Source organism: Triturus cristatus, chromosome 3_2, assembly GCF_964204655.1.
Source record: "Triturus cristatus chromosome 3_2, aTriCri1.1, whole genome shotgun sequence".
In the NCBI taxonomy this organism is placed as follows: Eukaryota; Metazoa; Chordata; class Amphibia; order Caudata; family Salamandridae; genus Triturus; species Triturus cristatus.
This window is the reverse complement of record NC_140584.1, coordinates 95,592,915-95,613,529: the sequence shown is the minus strand read 5'-3', so window position 1 is coordinate 95,613,529 and position 20,615 is coordinate 95,592,915. Positions and strand designations below refer to the sequence as shown.

General features: G+C 44.0%; 1 protein-coding gene across 1 annotated transcript in view; it reads left to right on the top strand.

The window, feature by feature from the left end:
* Positions 1 to 20,615, top strand: part of PDIA5 (protein disulfide isomerase family A member 5) — a 796,394-nt gene that overhangs the window by 352,418 nt on the left and 423,361 nt on the right. The window contains exons 7-8 of the mRNA XM_085647317.1: positions 253 to 313; positions 11,436 to 11,503. Coding sequence (XP_085503443.1) covers positions 253 to 313; positions 11,436 to 11,503 — 129 coding nt within the window. The remainder of the gene's footprint in view (positions 1 to 252; positions 314 to 11,435; positions 11,504 to 20,615) is intronic.

Here is a 20,615-nt window from a genome sequence, read left to right as displayed (position 1 = left end):
CTGTTTTCCTCTTACTGTGGCGATTAAACAGTATCCCTCGCATACAAGTATAATCTGACTGCTTTTTCCTTCTATATCACTACTCTGCCCTCGAGCATCCTTACAGTGCTCTTCAATAAATACTCTTTATTAAAAGAAGTGTTTACCTAGATTGCTTCAGAAGAGTTTGCCTTCTCTTATTGTTGATAAACTGCTTACAAAGTAGATGTATTTTATGTGCAATGATCACATTTATTATTTTGTACATCCTAGGATTTCAGAAGGCTTCTGAAAAAGGAAGACCGGCCGATGCTGGTGATGTTCTACGCACCATGTAAGTGCATATACAAATCTTCTTTACAGTGATAATTTTGTAGGATCAGCTCAATCTGTATGGACAGAATGAGATCAAAGACAGCATATTGGGTTTAAAAATTGGTGCTAAATCAGTTTTTATGGGAAACGTTGCTGACATTTCACTGTAGGATGCCACTTGGTATGGCCTGCAAGTATCCATCCAACTGATTTTTAAGTTTGTTTACTATGCTTTGGCCAAGCTTGACATAGAAACAATGGTTTTTGCAGCTAATAACTGGACGTCTTTGAATTAGGTAACCTACATCTTGTAAGGCACTTCGTTCATACCTTCTTTTTGTTATAAGTTCCAAGATATGTTTATAAACATATGTTCCTGGTGGATACTTCTAATCACAGATTCCTCACCTTTAGAATATCCCCAGGCTGGAACTGGAAATTGCTCCTGTTTACCGCTGGGTGGTGCCATGTGGCTCTGTGTTGGCTTTGTTCCTCCCCAGAAGTAATAAAGAGAAGCTGCATAGAGTGCAACCCCTGTACGCCGACGTCAGTTCCTTTCTTTCCACACCTTTGTATGGGGATCTGGAGCTCCACTCCTATCGATGCCTTTCGAAATTCGAAGCCAGTGTGCAAGGAAACCAATTCTACACCTAAAACTAGAGGGTTCAGAAGCATATGTTTGTGATGGACCTGCACAAGTTGTTCCTTGGGTAGGCTCGGGGCACAACTCCAAGTCATGTGAAGTGTGTTTTCATGCACCGAAATGTGATCCGGTATCATGAGGCAAGGCTGTACTTCACTGAACATCAAAAGAAGTCACAGGCCTTGTGTAAGTTCCGCTCCTGCTCCAAGTTGAGGGTGAAGACCCTCTCCCACTCTCGAGGCCAGTCCTAAGACCGATTTTCTTCATGCTTGAAATCATCTGTTAAGCCAAAGTTCAAGACACAAAGGCAACACAAAAGTGCGAAGTGCCACTCAACGCCTTCCCGCCACTTTCAGTCGAAAGACAAGTTGCGATGGCGTCGGGGTGCCACTATGTTTCACTCCCAATCCCCGCTTGAGGAGTCTATTCTGCAATTGATCCTGATTCACCCCTAGTTCTCCTGGCCATCTGCATTGCTGCTGCAAGTCAAAGACTTTAAGGAGGCCATGCTGTGTTTTTTTTGCACTCTTCCAGCTCCCTCTGGCGTGTTTTCGTACCCCAAGGATTTGCAGGGTCCTCCAGTTGGGTTACCACTGGCAGATCTGTCCTTTATGCTGCCTGAGCCTCTTGAACCAATCTTGGGTTCCACACTGACTTTTTCTGGCACAGAGAACAATGCCGGTCCCTCTTTTTTATATTGATGTCACTGGAGGATGATGCGGAGCAGACTTCGCTGTCCAACCCTGAACCAAATCAATCTTGATACCAACTGAAGTCGTTCTCTGAATCCACTTCAGCACATTGGGTTCTGGTACACCGTCATTCAGACATTATGCAGCTACTACTATAGAGTATCCATCACATTTTTAGTTCAGATTTCGACCAAAATTTACCTTCTGGAGATGACAGTGGTGATAATAGAGAAGATTTGTCCAAGCACTATGATGACAGTTTATATATCGGCATTCAGTAGGCGTGATACATCCCTTAATACAGGTTTATTGTTTCCCAGAAAGAGTGTGCTTCCTTTGCATTGGTGATTCGACATGCAGCCAAGGTGTTGGACCTACAAATACCTTCTGTTGAAGTTAAAGCTATCGTCCTTATGGACGTCTTGCAGCCTTGGCCTGCTTCATCTGAGCCCTTACATCCATTCAACAAAGCTCTCACTGCCTGGCACTTGTTCCAAACTTGCTCCAGGTGATCCTGATTTTCTAACTTCACGTCCTACTCCAGAGAGTTTGGTTTAGGCTTCCACTTTCCCTACGATTCCCCCGGGCATGGAATCAAAGATGACTGAGACATTCAGGAAACAGCCTGGCCTTGAGGTCAGTCAATGCCGTCAGTGTATTGGGCTGATATTTGTGCCATCTAGGACATGACCAGAGAGATCTTGCTGGCAGTTCTGGAAAAATATATGGTCCCTGGCTCAGACTATTCAGGATGGTCAGGATATGGCAAATACATCATTTGTGCTGGCCTGGATGTGACCAATTGATGGGGGCGACCACGCTGCACCAATGTCGTGTTCGGTCGCCATGTAATGGATTCTCTCTACATGTGCGCCATCCCTTTATGGGCATTCATTTTGATGGATCCTGCCTCTTTGGTGTAAAACTTGATTGCTGCTTAGATTGTTTTAAGGAAAGCCGAGCTACTGCACATTTTCCTGGGCTTCTCCACTCCTCTAAGATAGTTTCCCCACTAGTTTCGGACTTTCTGAGGCAGTAGTCAACCTAGTCTGTTCGTGGATGGGGACATGGGATCATGCAGGCACTGAACAGACCCCTAAGGGTACTGTTCTTCTAAGTTCCCTCTCCTGCAGTCTAGGGTATGCATTGACGCTACAGTGGCCATTGGACTCCTATACACCTTTCCTTCTCTGCTTCTCCTGCTCTGAACTCTGAAGATCAGGAACGCCCAGGACCGAGTCATCATAGTGGCTCCGAATTGGATCAGCTACTACTCCAGAAGGATCTTCTGTCACAGCAGTGAGGCAGGATTCTGCACCCAAACGTGCACAATCTACGCCTTTATTCATGGAGATTGAATGGTGACACTGCACCAAAGAAAAACATTTCAAACTACTTTAAATGGCAGAGCCTGTAACAACATTAACTTCCCTTCCCCAGCCACGAAGTAACTGACGAAGATGGAATCACGCACATTCTGGGGTTCCAACAGAACTTACAGCATAAAGCATCCTACAGATTGAAGGTATAGCAGAAAACAAGACCTATCATTACAACACATACCCTCCCTCTCCACACAACAGCTGATAATAATGAAAAACAAAACATAACGTAAGGCAATAACTACAACACAAGAGCCTCCCTAAGAACTGAGAGGCAATAGAACAGAGAGAACAGTACTATGCAGAATAAGCATTTCACAATGTTTGCACATAATCTTCCAAATAATGAGGTGGTCTGACGATACTAGGATTCTGCCCTTCTTCCACCCTTGCAGCAGACACAGCCCTATTACACGGCTGTACCTAGCCATCTGCTCTAACATTCTCATGACGACCTCTCCCCTCAACCACCTCTGTATTCTTGAAACCCTCTTGATATTTTTCCTGAATTTTGTCATCAGTGCCTCCCACATGGTGCAAGGCCACCCTGCGCATATTTCACTTGTTGTCGTTCTCTAGTTCCACATATCTATCACACACCCTCCTTACCTTGAGTGGGCCCCAAAATGTACTTAAACCTCTTCACACCATTCCAAGCAACATTTTGACCAAGTCGCCAGAGTTAACCAGACTTTTACCAGTTCTTTCCACCCTTCTTTCTTTTATTTCCTCCTCGCCTTTTTTTTTATTGTGACTACAACGCTGCAAACAAGTTGGAGTCAATATAGTGCTCTCCCTTCTCCCACGTATCCTTTCAAATGGGGTAACATTAGTCCCGCTATGGGCAGTTGGGGAGTAGGACAACAACAGGTCGTCAACCAACACCTTAACATCCTTTTCATTTTCATAGATATGGCACTGTTGACCAAGTGGTTGGCTCTCTTGACCATGCCATTAGCTTGAGGGTTGTACAATGCCGTGCAATGGTGTTTTATTCCACAAGTATCCAGAAACTCCTTCATTTTGTGTGTTGTGAGTTGTGTCCCATTATTCGTAACAAAGAGACGAGACCGCCCTTCTTCCAAAAACACCCCTTTGAACGTGTCAATGGTACTTCTGGTAGTCACCTCACTCATACATTTTACAATTAGCCACCTGGAGTGTACATCCACTATTAACAATGCATTTTTTATATTATCTCTCATCCCTTGCTTAGGCCCTATAAAATCCAACCACACCGTACTCCATGGTGACACAGGGTCTTCGATGTGACCACTTTCAGACTGACTACCAATCTTGAGTCTTTTCTCACTCTCCTTTCATACGACCCACTTCTCCACCCAGGAAGTATTTTGATCATACATACAAGGCGATCAAAAATGTTCCCGCACTCTTTTTCTTATCATGGTTTGTCCCAAATGCCCCTCATGGGCTAGATCCATAAACTTTCCTTTCAATCCATCCATTGGCACAAATCTGTGATTACTCATAAATAACCCCTTTGTCTGCAAGGGTCAATTCACCAAAATAAATTACAGTCGTACAGAAAGAGCCACCGTGCTTTCTCTCTGACCCCCACTCAGTGCCATTTGTTCCACCTCTGAGAAATCTATCGCATTTCATGCTCCTTCTCCATTCCTCCGCTGTCAAAGTAGCTCCAACACACTCTTCCACATCACACAATGACACCACCGCACCTTCCTGTTCGATAGCAAAAATGCCCTGTCCATCAACCTCTACCCATTCCAAAGATGAGTGTGACAAGCTATCCGGCTGCACATTTTTCCAGCCTGTTATGTGCTCAACCCTGTAATGATATTCTTGCAACCCGGACACAAGCCTTGTCAACCTGGCAGACCCCTTTCCGGCCCATCCCAGGCTCAGCACCTTGATGAGAGGCTTCTGATCTGTACGAATACAAAACTCCAAGCCCCCCCAGAAGGTTCTAAAATGTTCTACCGACCATGCTGCATCCACCGTCTCACACTTGATAACCAAATAATTGTGTTTGCTCCCTTTTAAAGAACGCCATGCAAAGGCCACAGTCTTCACCTTGCCTCCATGCTTCTGGGAATGTAGAGTTCCCACACTGCAAGCACTTGCATCCACCATTAAAATAGACCTGCACTAAGTGTCGCAAGGAAATAGAATTCCTGCTTCAAATACCTCTTTTTTCACCACATCGAATGCCTCTTGCTGCACATCACCCCAACTGAATGTACTCGCTTCCGCAACAAGATTCGTAATCCTTCAGTCGTCGTCACAAAATTGCTTGCACATTTGGAATGGTACTCACTCAAACCCATAAATGATTGCAGCTGGTCCTTGTCATGAGGAACAGGTGAGCATCTGATTTCTTTTCAACAAAATGTCCTTAGGTTTGACCACTTTCCCGGAAATGGTATGCCCCTGATAATTAATTTCCTCTTCCTGAAATCTGCATTTATCCTTCCTGAACGTGAGTCCTGCCTCCCTTAGTCTGCCTAACACCACCCTCAAAGCATTGTTGTGTTCTTGTACACTCTCCAAAGACCAGGATGTCATCCTGAAAGAAGGTCATGTTTTCTACCCCTTTTAAAATCTCAGACATTATATGTTGGAAAACGCTTGCAGCTGAGGATATCCCAAAAGGCATCCTGGTAAACTGGACCGTGCCTTCCATCGTGACAAATGCCATGAGACTACTAAACTCTTCATGAAGTCTGATCTGGTGGTAAGCACTTTTGAGATTAAGTTTAGAAAATTTCTTATCCCGCCTCCCCCCTATCCCCCCCCCTAACCCCCCTTGAGTAGCAAGAGCAACTCCTTGATCTTAGGGAGCAGAAAAGTACCAGTCACCACATGATGATTATAGCCACGTAAGTCCATGCAGAACCTGAACCTGCCATCAGATTTCTCAGTTATGACTACCATTGGGACTCAAACAGAGGCCTCAGAAGGTTTAATGATACCTTCTTTCAGCATGTCATTATTTATTTATTTATTATTATTTATTTTTTTTAGTTCTTCCCATACCACAACAGGTGCCCTCCTCAACTAGTGTTTCACTGGTATTGTGCCTATCTCCAACACAATCGTCTTTACATAACCCTTCAGTGCACCCAATTTCTCAGTGAACACATCTTTCATTTAATGTAATACTTCCGCAGTACTTAAGTCCCCCACAGCCAGCACTTGACCTGGGGCATGTGGATCGATCACTATGTGCAAGTCATATTGATGCATTCATCCTAAATAGGCGGTCCATCCTTTGCCACGTAGACCTTCCCTTACATACATCATGACTTAAATTCAGTAAACGAATTAAAGTACTTCAACACATCTATTCTTCCACCTTAGTAACCTCTTTGATGTCTTTGGGCAACAAGGCAGTCTGTGGCCACTACTTCCTCCACATCTTTTCCGGGACAATGGTGCACAATGAACCAGAGTCTACCATTATCTTCACATGCTTGCCCAGAATCCCAAACAATGCTTTCGGTCTGATTTTTTTACCACTTCCTCTGATTCCGGATGAACCACTAAAACTCAATCTTCATATTAGTCCTCCCACTCCGTTTCTTCTATCACTGCTACAGGTGCTTTGCTATTATTGAATTTGCACATACGAGCATAATGCACCTTATGCCCACACTTCCTGCAATTCTTGTTTGCCGCAAAACACCATTTGGAATTGCTGGATTGTACTGCACTTCCACGCCTTAAGCACCATTTTTGGTGAGACTTGTGCTTGTTGGTTGCTCCTGACAAATTTCCTTAATCTTTTCTCCCCTAAACAGCACCATCTCCTTCCGCGACAATTCTTTCTTATTTATCACCTTAATGCACTGTTCAGATTCTTCCACTACTTTCGCGATACTAATTGCATCTTTCAGTGATGGGTTCTTGGCAGCCCACAGATATTCCCTGGTCTTTTTGCTTTGACAATGAACGATAAAGTGGTCTCTGATTAGCCTATCCGTCAATTGACCAAACTTACACCTGACTGAGAGTTCTCACAGACTGTAAACAAAGTCCTCCAATGAATCCCCTGGCTTCTGAGGCCTTGTGTAAAACTTGTATCTAGACAACTCAATGTCTTATTCTTTTCCAAATCTTTTCTCCATGTGCAACGTAGCCTCTGTATGCACATCCCCTATTGGTTGATTGTCATTTCCAAGCATTTGAGGCAACATAAATATGTGGTTCGCTTCTTTTTCTATGGTGCCCAATCACAATAATTCCTTCCTCTCAGGTGCAAACTCCACACCAACAAAAGCTACTAAATATCTGTCGAATAGATCTGTCCACTCTTGCCACTCGATAGACAGCTTGCCATGATGATCTAAAAAAGGAGATGGTATTACTTTAGAAGAAAAGGCCATAATTACATGAACTTGCACAGTTCACGGAAGAAATAACTTATTTCAGTACATATAGGGTTAACTTCCTTCAGCACATCCAAGGTGTGCAGTGGCTAAGGGTTAACCTCTTCTAACAAACCCATAACGTGCTGTTGCTAACAGCATTCTTCTTACGGTCACATGGGCAGTGACACAAATCTCTAATTAGCTCTGCAGGGGAGCAAAGCACAGGAAAAGAGGCATAACGGAGGTAATTTGGCTGAGGATATTAGCGGTGAGGAGTAGCTCCGGTACAAGCAGGCAAATGAAGGCCAACATTCTGTGGGGCTCTCAGCTAGGCACGCGCAATGCGCGCAGCCGAATGTGCTGTCTGTGTCAAAGGAATTGCGCGGACAGCGCTCTAGCCGGCAAGGCCGCACTACAATACCAGACGTTTACTCACACGCAACTTGCCCCACCACTCGTGTCCTATGTGGCAGATGCTGACAATTGCCTTTAGTCAGTCGTCTTTGTCCCTAGCATGAAGCAGCAGGAATACGCCATACACGAATGGCAATGTCACTGGTACCCCGTCTCTGGTGCGAGCCCCAAACCATAATGATGAAGTTCACTGGTACAGGTGTCTCTCTTTGTGGCTGGCGATCGTCGCCAATAATGTTGTGATGGAGACATCACACCAAAGGAAAATGTTGCAAACAGCTTTTAATGGCAGAGCCAATAATAACGTTATCTTCCCTTCACCAGACACGGGGCAGCTGCCGAAGATGGAATCTCACACACACACTGGGGTTCCAACAGAAATTACAGCATGAAACATTCTACACATTGAAGGCATAGCAGAGGACAAGACCTATCATTACAACAGATAGACTACATTGGCTGGACCCCAAAAAGGCCTTAAGCTTCTAAATCGATCACACTAAAGACCACAAGCTGGACGATCTGCTGTGCATTGGCCAAAAAGTAACCTCCGTAAGAACTGTGTTCCCATTCCACCGGGGCTAAGGCTGCCATCAATGCATTGGCGTGCAGAATTCCTGTCTTGGACATCTCTCATTCCACAGCATGGGTGATAGTACACACTTTCATGAAGCACAACTGCATTGATAGTCTGGTCCAACAGGAAGTGCATGTAGCTTGTTCAATCTTGCAAGACTTTTTGATCTGAGACACTCCATAGACTCTCCACTTTAGAAGGTACTGCTTTAGCATCTATTCCAAAGGTGAAGAATCTGCGGATAGAGGTATCCATCAGAAGAACAAGTTACTTATTTGCAGGAACACTTTTACTGGGGGATACTTTATCCTTATTGCTAAGCACCCCATCTCTAGAAATGCTCACTGCTACTTCAGGTCAGAGGCGTCTGGTACTAAAGCACTATCTTTGCTCCCATTGTTGCTATTATTCTTTCCTGCCCTGTTTGTTATATACTGTTCCAAACTAAGGCTGTGAAGAGTGCAGATGTAGTAGAAAGACTACATTTGATTTTGTATTGCCTGTCTCATTTTGTGTTGTATTTTTTCATGCTGTATTATTGTTTCACAAATGGTATCTCATGTTCCCCGCCCCTCTTTTTCCACTGTTTTGTTCTGATTTCTCTATAAAGAATTGCGAAACAAGACTAAATTTGATTTCGCTAGTTCACCTTTTACCTATAGTATGCTCTTTATCAAAAAAAGATGAGCCTTTGTCCTACGTACATTGGTGTTATACATCTAATGCAGGTTGCATGACTCTTCAAAAACAACAGCAGTAACTGTTGTTGTCTATACTAACTAGACATTTAAGATCCTTGGGAAAATGTCTGTGCTGTCGTCCTTAATCTGGAAAATTGCAGTAAAAAATAACGTGATCCTTGTAATGGAGTGCCATCTGTTTAACATGCCTCCTCCAATATCAGTGTGTCTGAAGATCACTACCCCGGTGACAGTACTGCAGAATTCCTTCAAAATTCGGCATGGAGTGAATCGAGATGCACGTGCAGCCATGCCACAAGCCCCTGCCGTGTGCCCCTTGTGGCCCCTCTGTAATTCACCCCTCAGGTGAAATGTAAGGACTTACCAGAATGTACGGAAACTGCGATCGCATTTTTCAACATGATGGCGCAGTTGGGTGCAGTTTCCAAAGAGATTTTAATGCATCCTTGGAAGCTGGGAGTCGTTTTGCTTCCTGTCTATGTTTCATTTCTGAATTCAGCTTGTCACAGTGGTGTATCTTGGTGTATTGTTCATGCCCACCAGGAGGGTTTCTTAAGTGGTCCTTATTCCAATACCGAGAGTGGTATTTTGTCAAATTCGAAGTAACCAGGTGCAATTTGAATCCGCGGTACCAAGAACTTCCTGTGTAATAATCTTTTCACAACACACTCGCCTGATTTTGGTTGTATGCTTAGGATAAAGCAGAAAAGAACGGTTGAGGGGGAAACACAAGTGACCACTTTTTAGTCCCATTACCTTTCCCGCTACATACTGGTGATTTAACAGTGTATTCCTCTGGAGTCTTTGTGTGACTTTAGTGGCTAAGGGCCATTTCTGACTCCTTGAGGTGGAATGTTTCTTTAGTCTTTAAAGTCTGAATACTGCAGCCCCATAACTTATTTCCAGACTTTAGTCCATCAACCCGTCTCTGGCACGTTGACAGCTGTTCTTGGATGTTAAATAGGTCTGTCCTCAAGAGGGTCGTTACAGGGCTCCTACCTGTGTCTACCATTGGTCCTAGAATCATTCTTTTGGCCTTGTATCTAAGCCTATTTTGAGGTCAAGTAGCCCATTTACTGTGATGGTGATGTGCATTAATTTGGCTCTATCTCGATTGACACTTCTGGACAGATTTCAAACAGATGATCCATTAAGTAGGAGAGTGGGTTTGAAGAATTGTATAATTTTATTATCATTTTAGTTTTCCCTGACATCTGAGCCGATCCTAGTCTGGGACGGGGCCAGGCCATGGCGGCGAGGAGAAGTGGTGGGCACTGTAAGTGCGCAAGTCGGTTTGACCGGCCGCCTTAGGATGGCCAAACCGACATGCACACTTAGATTTCTCCACCCCAGCTGTGTTGCATTGCCGGGTGGAGAAAAGGCACATGCTCGCTGTGCCTGACTGAGCATCAGACTAGCCTGCTCAGGCAAAATCCCAGCGCTTCTCTCATGTTAGTTATAGCATGAGAGCAGCGTCTGGATTGGGTGAGGAGTCTGTGTGGCCCATGGAATGCCAGGAGGAGATGAGCACCGAGGCGGCCTGCAGTGGCAGGAAGGTCTTCTTTTCATTTAGTATTATTATTCCCCTTACCCCCAGCACTGCCCACCACTTTAGATTGGTAGCAGCCGGCACTTGTCTGTATGGCACCTGTCTGTTACAGATAGTATCCTAAAGTGCACTGTTTGATATGACACTGAAGCGGACACATTGTGAAAGTAGGATCCTAAGGGGGAATGGAGGGTCGTACTTTATGACAGTACCAAGCAGTGGGAGCTGGTGGCTTTTCATCATATCTGGATGAGTCATGTCTTTAAAACGAACTATAACAGGTGAGTAAGAAACCATTGTTAAAATCTTTGGTTACACACTTATAAGGTGCCAAAAAAACAACACCTATTAGCAATGCCAATAGCTCAAAAATAAAATCCAAACTACCAAGCTCTAATTGGGTGTTTTATGTATGCTACAAAAATATTACTGCACATTGCTCAGATGGTACATTTTGTATTTTTAGCCTTCAGGCTACTGTAGCATTAAAACTAATTGTAAAGCTGTACCATTTTTGCTTTTTAAGCAAAAAAGCTAGAAGAAGATTTTTCAGTAGCACACAATTCATTACTTTGTAGTAGTGTTTAGAAACATAGTTATGCTATAAAAACATTGCCATAGCCAATACATCTCGCCTTTCAGAACATACAAGTATTTAGTTATGCAGCACAATATCCTTGGTACAACAACATCAACTGTTGCATGGCTAAACACTTATAAGGTCCCAAAGGCGAGACCTATTGGCTATGCCAATGCTTGTTTCTCTTGCAATGGACAGGCAGGTGATGTGCATATATTGACTCATTTTCTTTCTCTGTTTCTTCTTTTGATCAGGGTGTGGTGTGTGCAAGAGGATGATGCCAGCATACCAGCAAGCAGCCTCAAACCTTAAGGGCACCTATGTAAGTCTAGCACACTTGTAAACACGAGTTGTCCTTAAAAAAGGTTTTGTGCCACTGCTACGAAAGTAGCAGAGCACTGAGAAACTGGCATGATATGTTCCATGGGAATGAATCTGCTCTTGGTGCAATAATGGTATCTGGCTACTAAATTAACTCTTAGAGAATGCAACCATGCAACCAACACTGTGACGAAGTATGACAAATGACTTGCAACATATTTGACATAGGCAGACTTCATAAAAAACAAAATAGGAATGCATTATAAAACTATTTAAAGCTGTTCGTAGGTTGTTGGGGATTGGGAGATAAAGTGTTTACATGCCTCTGCCTAACAATATAAATGTACCCGATATTTTTAGGGATCAACTGATGAAGAATTGGATTAAGGCTAGGTTGTGCAGGGTGGGAAATTTTTTCCCCCGGGTATAATTTCATTTGATGACCTTAAAAATGAATTTAATATTGGATGGAGGGACTTTTTTTTTTTTTAATATCTCTAAGTCAGAGATTTTTTGATACGGAAAGGGGGTGGCCCAGCCGGGTTCTCAAAATGTGAGATTGTCGATAAATTGCTGGGAGGAGTGTTTAATTGAAGTATTTTATAATTTTTGTAATTCAGCTATGAAGGATGACAAGGATAAATATTCTCAGAAGTGGCAAGAGAAGGTGGGTGTAGGAAGGTGGATATCTGACTATGGTTACCCCCAATTTTTTGCCTAGTGTCTAGCTGGTTTTTCGACTTAGTAGGCCTGAGATCCTGCCATTCAGGGTCTCAGCCTGTCCGCTCTCACTCTAAAATGGACTCCATGCACCCTAGGTGCATAACCCATTGGAATTAGGTCACCCTGTGAGCCCCTGTACCAGTGTACACTAGGTACCCAGGGCATTGGTGTATCTAAGGCCTACCAGGGGCTGAAGCATGTATTGTGCCACCCCTGGCCTGGCCTAACAAATTTGACACAACTGGCTGAACCCTCAGCTGGGGTAAGTTGGTGTAACCACCTCTTACTTAGGTGTAGTATACCTATACCTAACCTTAAATGGGACACATGTCAACCTATAAGTCACTCCTATGGCAGGCCTTAACAATCCTGAAGGCAGAGTGCTTAGTTCCATGTGAGATGGTGCTCTGGCATAAGCTGAGCCTGTCTGCAGTGGTCGGAACCACCTCCTTCTACTGTTTCCAGATATCGTCATACCATATACTGTTAAGTGCATTATGAACCTCGCGGTTAAATGCCATCTTTGGTTTGACTTTATCAAAACATGTCGAGTAAGGTGTCATAATAATTGGAATACTAACCCCTCGCCAATTCTGGCGACGGGGTTAGCATTCCACCCTTCTAGAGGGGCACGACATGTACAGTACCTGAAACCCGGGTAAAATCAGACATAGCCTCAGCTCCACAAAATGGATGCTGCCACCACAGACACAAGTCTGCCCTCCTGCTGCTGGGAGTCCTTCCAGCTTGGGAGGTGTGGACAAAGGGTTTCCTGCCAGGGGAGGTGCGTGCACCACCCCAGACAGGATTTTGTGTATTGGTCAGGTAGGGCTTGAAAGAAACCAGACATGCCTGAGGCTCACAAGGAGCCTCGGTGCATATGCCAGTTCAATCCGGTCCTGGGGCACACCAGTCCCGGGCCTGGGGCGAGCTGGACAAAGGATTGGGGGTGTAACCACCCCCCTTCCTGGTCCCACCCTTAGGGAGGGACCTAGCAGGTAGTCCGGCCCCTAGAATCCGCTTAAAGGTAGGAGCTGTGTCCTAAGACTTCAGACATCCTGGAATCAACTTCAAACTAAGAAGAAGACAGGAACTTCGACGCTCTGCCGCACAGAGGACTGAAGCCAATCTCCCCTGTGGTCAGGGAGTGACCACCTTGCTAACGCAAGCACCATCCAGCGAATCAACGTCTGCTTTGCCGCCGCCTCCCGCCGGAGCCCGAGCCCAGAGACTGACAAGACCTGGACCTCCAGACCTCTCACCGCCCGATCCACAGTCCCTGAAAAGAGGAGACCCGTGGAGGCACCGAGACACGTGGAGCCAGCCATCTTGAAACGACCACGACAAGCTGACAAGTGCAACAACCGAGGCTCCCTCCAAGTTGTGCATTGGGATCTGAGAAGCCCAACACCCGAGCAGCATCTGCACCAAAGGTGAGCCCTCCAGCATCTCCACGATCTGCGTGGGGCCCTTCTGCATTTTGCCACTCGACGCTGGCCCGCTGGCTAGTGGCCATCTTGGCGACGAACTTCAAGAACTACACCGCTGGTCTGGTTGCTCCAGACTGGCCCTTGCTCCCCTCCAAAGGAGCAGTCCCTCTGACCTTGCTGGTCAGAACCATCAGCTTATTTCGTTTTCCACAACAATTGCTTTTGCCAAGGCTTGTTTGCTTCAATCAAGTCGTCGACACCGCCGACAGCGAGAGCCTGCGTGGGACAGCTCGTGAACCGACTCCTGGACGTCGTCGACCTTCAGGGACCACGTGGCTGCAGAGACAAGCTACACCTTCCTTCCTGTTTGCACCCGACATCGCCTAGTACCCACCTGGTGCCACGCTGGTCACTGGCTAGTGACTGTGAACACTGTCCCCTCTGCTTACAGGTCTTCTACAACTCCGATCCACTCTTGGATCCACCGCATCCCTTCCGGACCGACCGCCTTCAGCATCTTTGTCTTCAGGCTCCATTGAACAGATAGAAGAAACCCGACGCACTTCGACACCTACGCACCCGCTTCCTGTGGGTGAGGGAAAGCTGGCACTCCGGTGCCCAAGTGTAGAGTATCATCTCTAGTGTCTGTGTTTCGAATCTTGAGTTCATAGTCCATCCGGAAGATCCTTTTTGCAGTAACTTTGTAATTTTTACGCACCCATTGAAAACCTATGACAGCTCGCGTGTGACTGTTTGCTCTGCACACGCAACCCGTGGACCTCCTGGTCACTAACTGAAGTTAGCTCCTTGTAGGCCCAGCGATTCTAGAGGCCCTAGGCCTTTTCCCTTTTCTGTTCGTGGTACTTATACCACTATTTTAGTATATGGTTTGAGCGGCCACCAGGGCCTATCCATATAACGTGCAACTTCTGTGTATTCTACTGTAATCTTGTTTGACGATTTGTGCTCCTGTGCTCATAAAGAGACTAGGGGTTACTTTGAGAAATAAATACATATATATTTTGAATATATATCTGTGTGGTGTCCTTTCATTGGTATAAAAGGGGGTTACATTTGGTAAAACGGCCTGCTTAACACGTTTCACGAGTTTAGCCTCAAAGACTGCTTAGCCTACGCTACCACTAGGGCAGCTAGTCCGAAAAGGTTGACTTACAACCACACCATAAGGGTTGCTTGGCATGGTACAAGGTGGTCACTTTAACTAGTGACCATCATATACCAGGCCAACTTCTCACAGTGGGAATAACCAATAAAATATTTTTTCAATCCTTTGATTCCGCTCAATCGGTTTTAGTTTCTGCTCGACTACAATCACATTATTATAATCATTGCTCTTTCTATACTACAGTCCTGATAAAATCGCTAAATGGGAAGAGGAGAAAGGAACATTCTGCCCTCTATGTGCATTACATAAGGCAGATATAGCACATATTTTTGCTGCTTGTCGGGAGTTAGAAAATTTGAAAAAATAAATTGGTAGTTTTTTTAATGAGAAACTTAATTTGGAAACATCCCTGTCACCTGCTGTGATCTTATAAGGAATATTGGGGGGAAATCGATCTGAGGATAGGCGAGATCTAATTTTTATATCTATGGCTGTCTTGAGGCTCTGTATTGGTTCTGCATGGATAGATCCTAATCCGTAGGGGTACCAGAAATGGTTGGCCCGGCTCTTGGCAGTGTATAACTTAGAGAAAGCTGTGTATTGGAGAAAAGGGAGCCGTGACCAGCGGAAGGGCTTGAGAATATGGGCCCCTCTGACGGAGTGGTTTCAAGAGTGCCGGAAGGAGGGGAAAGCATGCTGTTATGAATCTGGACACTCTAGGACAAGGGAGCAGGGGTTGTGTCCTGGATTTCGTCCGTGTTTTTTAATTGAGTATTTTTATGTGATGTATATAGATAGTAGTTTATATATAGATGTTATGGTGTATCAAATAATTATGTTATATATTTGTCATACCACCAACGGAGGGTGGGGGGGGGGGTTTCTGGGTTTAAGGTATATTGGAAAATATTTAAATTTAAAAAAAAGCTATTTTAAGAAGCTTATAGTGGACGCTAAACATGGCAGCCTTTTAAGACCTAGAACCAATTGAAATTATGTAATTTCTAGTTAGACCAAGAGTAACATCTCTGTTTAACCCAACACATTTAGGTGACATATCTGAGACAGCTTAAGTGTGTATTTTCTAGGACCTTTACCATTAAGTAGCGCACCCACTGAGAAAAAGGGGACTGGTAACAGTGGTTAAAAACATTCGATTTTGCTGCTTTGGTTACCATTTAGCTTGCCAAAGATTTTGTTCACAGTGCAGCCTGTTCAAGGAATGCATTTATCTACATATTATGAAATGTAAGTGTTTTTATGTATAAAATATGGTAATTTATCAACATCAATGAAGCGGAAGCAGATCAACTACAAGTTAGTAACAAATTGAGCCATCCCGGAGCACAATAGGAAGCAGAGCAGCCATGACACTGGGACACAGCATTAAAGAGATCAAACCAAATCCATAACAATTTGAAATAGAACAAGCAAATGCCCAGGTTACTTTTTGATAATCTTGCTTATACCGAGTCCTATTCATTCTTGCCACAGTCCTAAATATTGGCGGGGGACCCACACCCTTGACACAGCATCTGTCTAATAGAAAATGCAAATAAAGTACCTTCTCTCTCTTTCCTTGAACACCTCCAGTCTTGTGTGCTGCGTAAGTGTGGTCACCTTTAGGAGATCCTATTGCGTTAGCAAGTGGTGTTCTCTCATCCGGCAAGCACTTCTTTCAACTGAAGTATAGTGGGTTGGAGGACTGTAGCAATAAAAAGTAGGACTCACTGTCATGAAGATTGCTGTTGATACATTCAAACATTACCACTCCCCCACGCTTCCTTGATTAAGTACTACATAAATAGTACACATTCAGCCATCAGCTTGCTTCCTACTTGAGTTGTATTTTTTTGTGATAAGAGACGTCGACCCAGAATTTGCAGCTTCTACTAGTACTGCTGTACCAAACGTACTAGGTATACAGATACATCTATCCGGTTGTGGTCAATACAAATATTTGGTAAAGCCTGCATATACACTTGCACTTCTCAAACTCTTTTTTTATTCTGTCCTTGATGTAACATCTTCCTTTGCACCTCACCTGAACGTCCTTGGTTATACTTTGAGAGGTCAAGATATTTCAAAATCGTCATTGTGCTAGTGGAATGGACCTATCTACTGAGATCAGCAACTGAGGGTTTCCATCCCACATTCCCAGGCTAAATTAAGAAAAGTGTTTGGAGCACGAAAATGTTCTGGTTGTTAACAGGTAGTTCTTCACTGCTCTTTCTACTTCATTCGGTTGATGGCTCAACCATCCAGGAGTAAGTACATCAGAAATAAAGGAAGGTAGAATTGGGACATATTCTTGGGGCTAAAAGTGGAGGAGAAGTGCAAGACTGGTCTCCTTTGACAGAATCTCAGATACGTTTTACTATATAAAAGAACTTAAACTTCTACCAACCTCCAAGCTGAAGATGATTGAGATAAAAAAATACATCCCACACTTTCATAACTTCTAGTGAATTTCCTCCAAAGGTTTGAAGGGGCCTTACTTTAATCTATGACTATCGACAGCAGATACCTTGATGGGCTTCGCTGTGCCTAGGATTGTCAAATGTGTAGCCTTCCACATCTAGATTTCACACTGAGGCTCCCCTGAACTCTGAAATAACCACCGGTTGCTCATATTGGTGGAAGTAGAGACCCCTGACACAAACCCTTCCTTAATGAAGTCAAAGATCTTAAGGGGATACAGGAGGAATGATGGGGCACCCGTAATATAAATTTGTGTAGGGTTTGGGATAAGATTGTGGATTTACGTGTTCATAGGCAGGAGGTTCTGAAGCAGATGACCCCAACAGCACAGTCCCACTTAACCCCACTCTTAGATTGCTGGCTCTGATTGTTCTGGCATTGGCAGTAGTGAGGTGGAGAGGTATTCAATTCAATTCAAAATACTTTATTCGGCTTTTGTATAAAAACCATGAAAGTCCAAGTTACATTATAGCGGAAGAATCCCTTCCATGAATATCAATGGTAATGGTTACAATTCATTATAAGGTACAAAAATCAAAAGACATAAAACAAATCCACATACTATATATAAAAAGCTTGAATGATCACACTTTCAGGGCTACATTATAACTGAAATTTAGTCTCAGCTAGATCTGAGCCTAACTGCAACCCTTAAAAAAAACTAAGAACATGCCATAAAGTGGACCCTGAAAGCATGGCTAAAAAGATAAAAGCAGGGCGCAGTTGCGTAAAGTTTGCTTGCTTTAAGACCGGGATTACAAACATTTTCCTCGGCACCTCATAGTAACTGCAGAACATTAAAAAATTAGTCATATCCCGAGGGGATTTGCCATCACACCCACATAGCAACAGGATCTCACCTTTTCTACTCACCCGTGGGTTGGGAAGGAGAAGGTAAAATAAATCAAAACAAAATCTTGTTAATAAAAACGGTCCTACATTTTGGGAAGCCCTAGGAGATACGGTTCTATTGTGGGTACAGTCTTAAGAATAACATATTTATGTACACTGGGCTTCGTTAGTTCACACTCTTCCCTATTCATCAGCCGCTGTTTAAAAAAAGTCTACTTGGTACAAAGAAGATCTTTTCTTTCTATTGAGATCGGATTGCAATAGAGATCCACCCTGCTAAGGGTCCTAAATTAATCCCGGATGTATTTTAACCAAGGAATGTGGAGGGCGTGGTCCAAAGCTATACAATCCCTTAGGATCTCTCTATTTAGAGCGGTCCCCTTGTTCAACCAGACTTTGAGCCAATGAGAAAGCGAATGAAACGACAAGGTATCAGACAGTTAATGCATACCCAGCTCCTCATGTACGATGAATGCGGGGGTTCCCTGTGGAACACATAGGAGACGTCTCATAAACCCATTTTCAGCTCTTTGTAGCTCCTCCAGTGCGATATAGCCCCAAATCTTGCTGCCATAAAATACCTGAGTTAGACATTTTGCCCTATAGAACTCTAAAAGTGCACCTATGGGTTTATTGCCTTACCATGAGGCAATATGAAAAATTGCTGCATTACTCCTTAAAAAGTCTCCTTTCTTTTTACTTCTCAAGGGGCCCCAGTTAAGTTTGGTATCCAGCCTAACTCCCAAATACAAAAAGGTGCTGGTCTTGAGGACTGGGAAAGCCCCAACCCTGAAATTAAAATCCTTTTTTAAACTTGGCCCCATCTGCATCACGTATGACTTGGCATTATTGACCAACATATCCCGGTCCTCCATAAACTTTACAAGGGGGTAAGTAAGGTTTGCAAACCCCTTGCGGTCCAGGCTATGAGGACTGCGTCATCTGCGTATAATATTACGCCTCAACCCCGCTGTCCCACCTGGGGGAAATCTGCCTGTGTGTCAACTAAAACTTTCTCCAAATTATTAATATATAAGCTAAATAAAAAAGGGGGCCAAAATGCTTCCTTGTAGAACCCCCCTCTCGATTGGAAATTGACGAGTAACCTTACAATCTCTTGTGTACTGTACCTCTGCTTTGGTATCCCTATGAAGCTCACGTAAAAATAAGACAATGTCTTTATCTATGCCCATAATCAATAGGGTCGCCCATAGCTTGTTTCTATTTGCACGATCAAAAGCGGAGGACAAGTCCATGAAGGCCTAATATATCCTACCTAATCGAGCAATGGAATATTTACTGACAATCATGCAAGTCCATGAAGGCCTAATATATCCTACCTGATCGAGCAATGGAATATTTACTGACAATCATGTATAAATTCAAGCATTGGTCGACTGTCGAGCTCCCTGGCCAAAAACCATATTGGATGTCGGTTAAAACGTTGTTTACATCTGCCCAGCTAGATTAACTATCCAACAGGATGCGTCCCACCACTTTAACAAAAGAGTCAAGCAGCAATATGGGCCTGTAACACAGTGTGCTGTCCCTATTTCCCCTTTTTGAAAACTGGGACGATGGTAGATATGGACCATGTACGAGGTGGAACATCACTGATTGCTGCATTTATGACAGTAGTAAGGCCAGGTACCCACAGTTGCTATTTGGATATAAAAAAGTCTGGGGGGATAGCATCGGGCCTTCTTTCTAGATAAGCCTGCAATACCTTTACTGACGTCCTCTGCTGTAATAACAAGGGCCGATCTCCCTCCACCACTGGAGATGTTAGATTGAGATGGGCTTCTAAACATATCCTGGAAATGAGTCACCCATTCCTCTTCAGTGATGTGTGCATCAAGGGCCTGTGCGTGTTCCCCTGCTAAAAAAGGGCTGTTGACAACACTCCAAAACTGTGTTTTTCGAGGTGCAGGCCTCGGTGAGCTTAGTCTATGCCTCATCCTTAAGCTTGGCCTTACGCCTTGCTAGTTCAGCTATATATATATATATATATATATATATATATATATACACCTGCACTCTTTTACCAGGGCACTGTCTCTGGGTTTATCCCCAGGGCCCCCCTCAAGTTCCTAGCCACGCGGTTACAGCTATAATCAAACCGTCTTACGCCTCAAGCTTTTGAGTTCAAGGGATGCGCCTTCAGCAGGTCTTCAAAGGAAAGCAAGATGGCCGAGAATGCTTTTAACACCTCCCCCGCCTCGTCCCGTCCCATGGTTCGGATATCGATTTCCCTCTGGCATTTAATCATGACAGACTTATAGAAGAAGCCTGGGGTAATCTGATTCCACCTTAGCCTTTTACCTTGATCTGTTGCCCTTAATGACCCCCAGAGGCTAACATTTGGCATTTTCTAAGTCTCGGTCATACAGTCGATATACACAATGGGTTATGATCACTAAAAATACTATCATCAATTAAAAAATCCAAAAGAAATTGGAAAAAAAAAGCGATTGAAATAAAGATAAAATCTATGAAAGTTG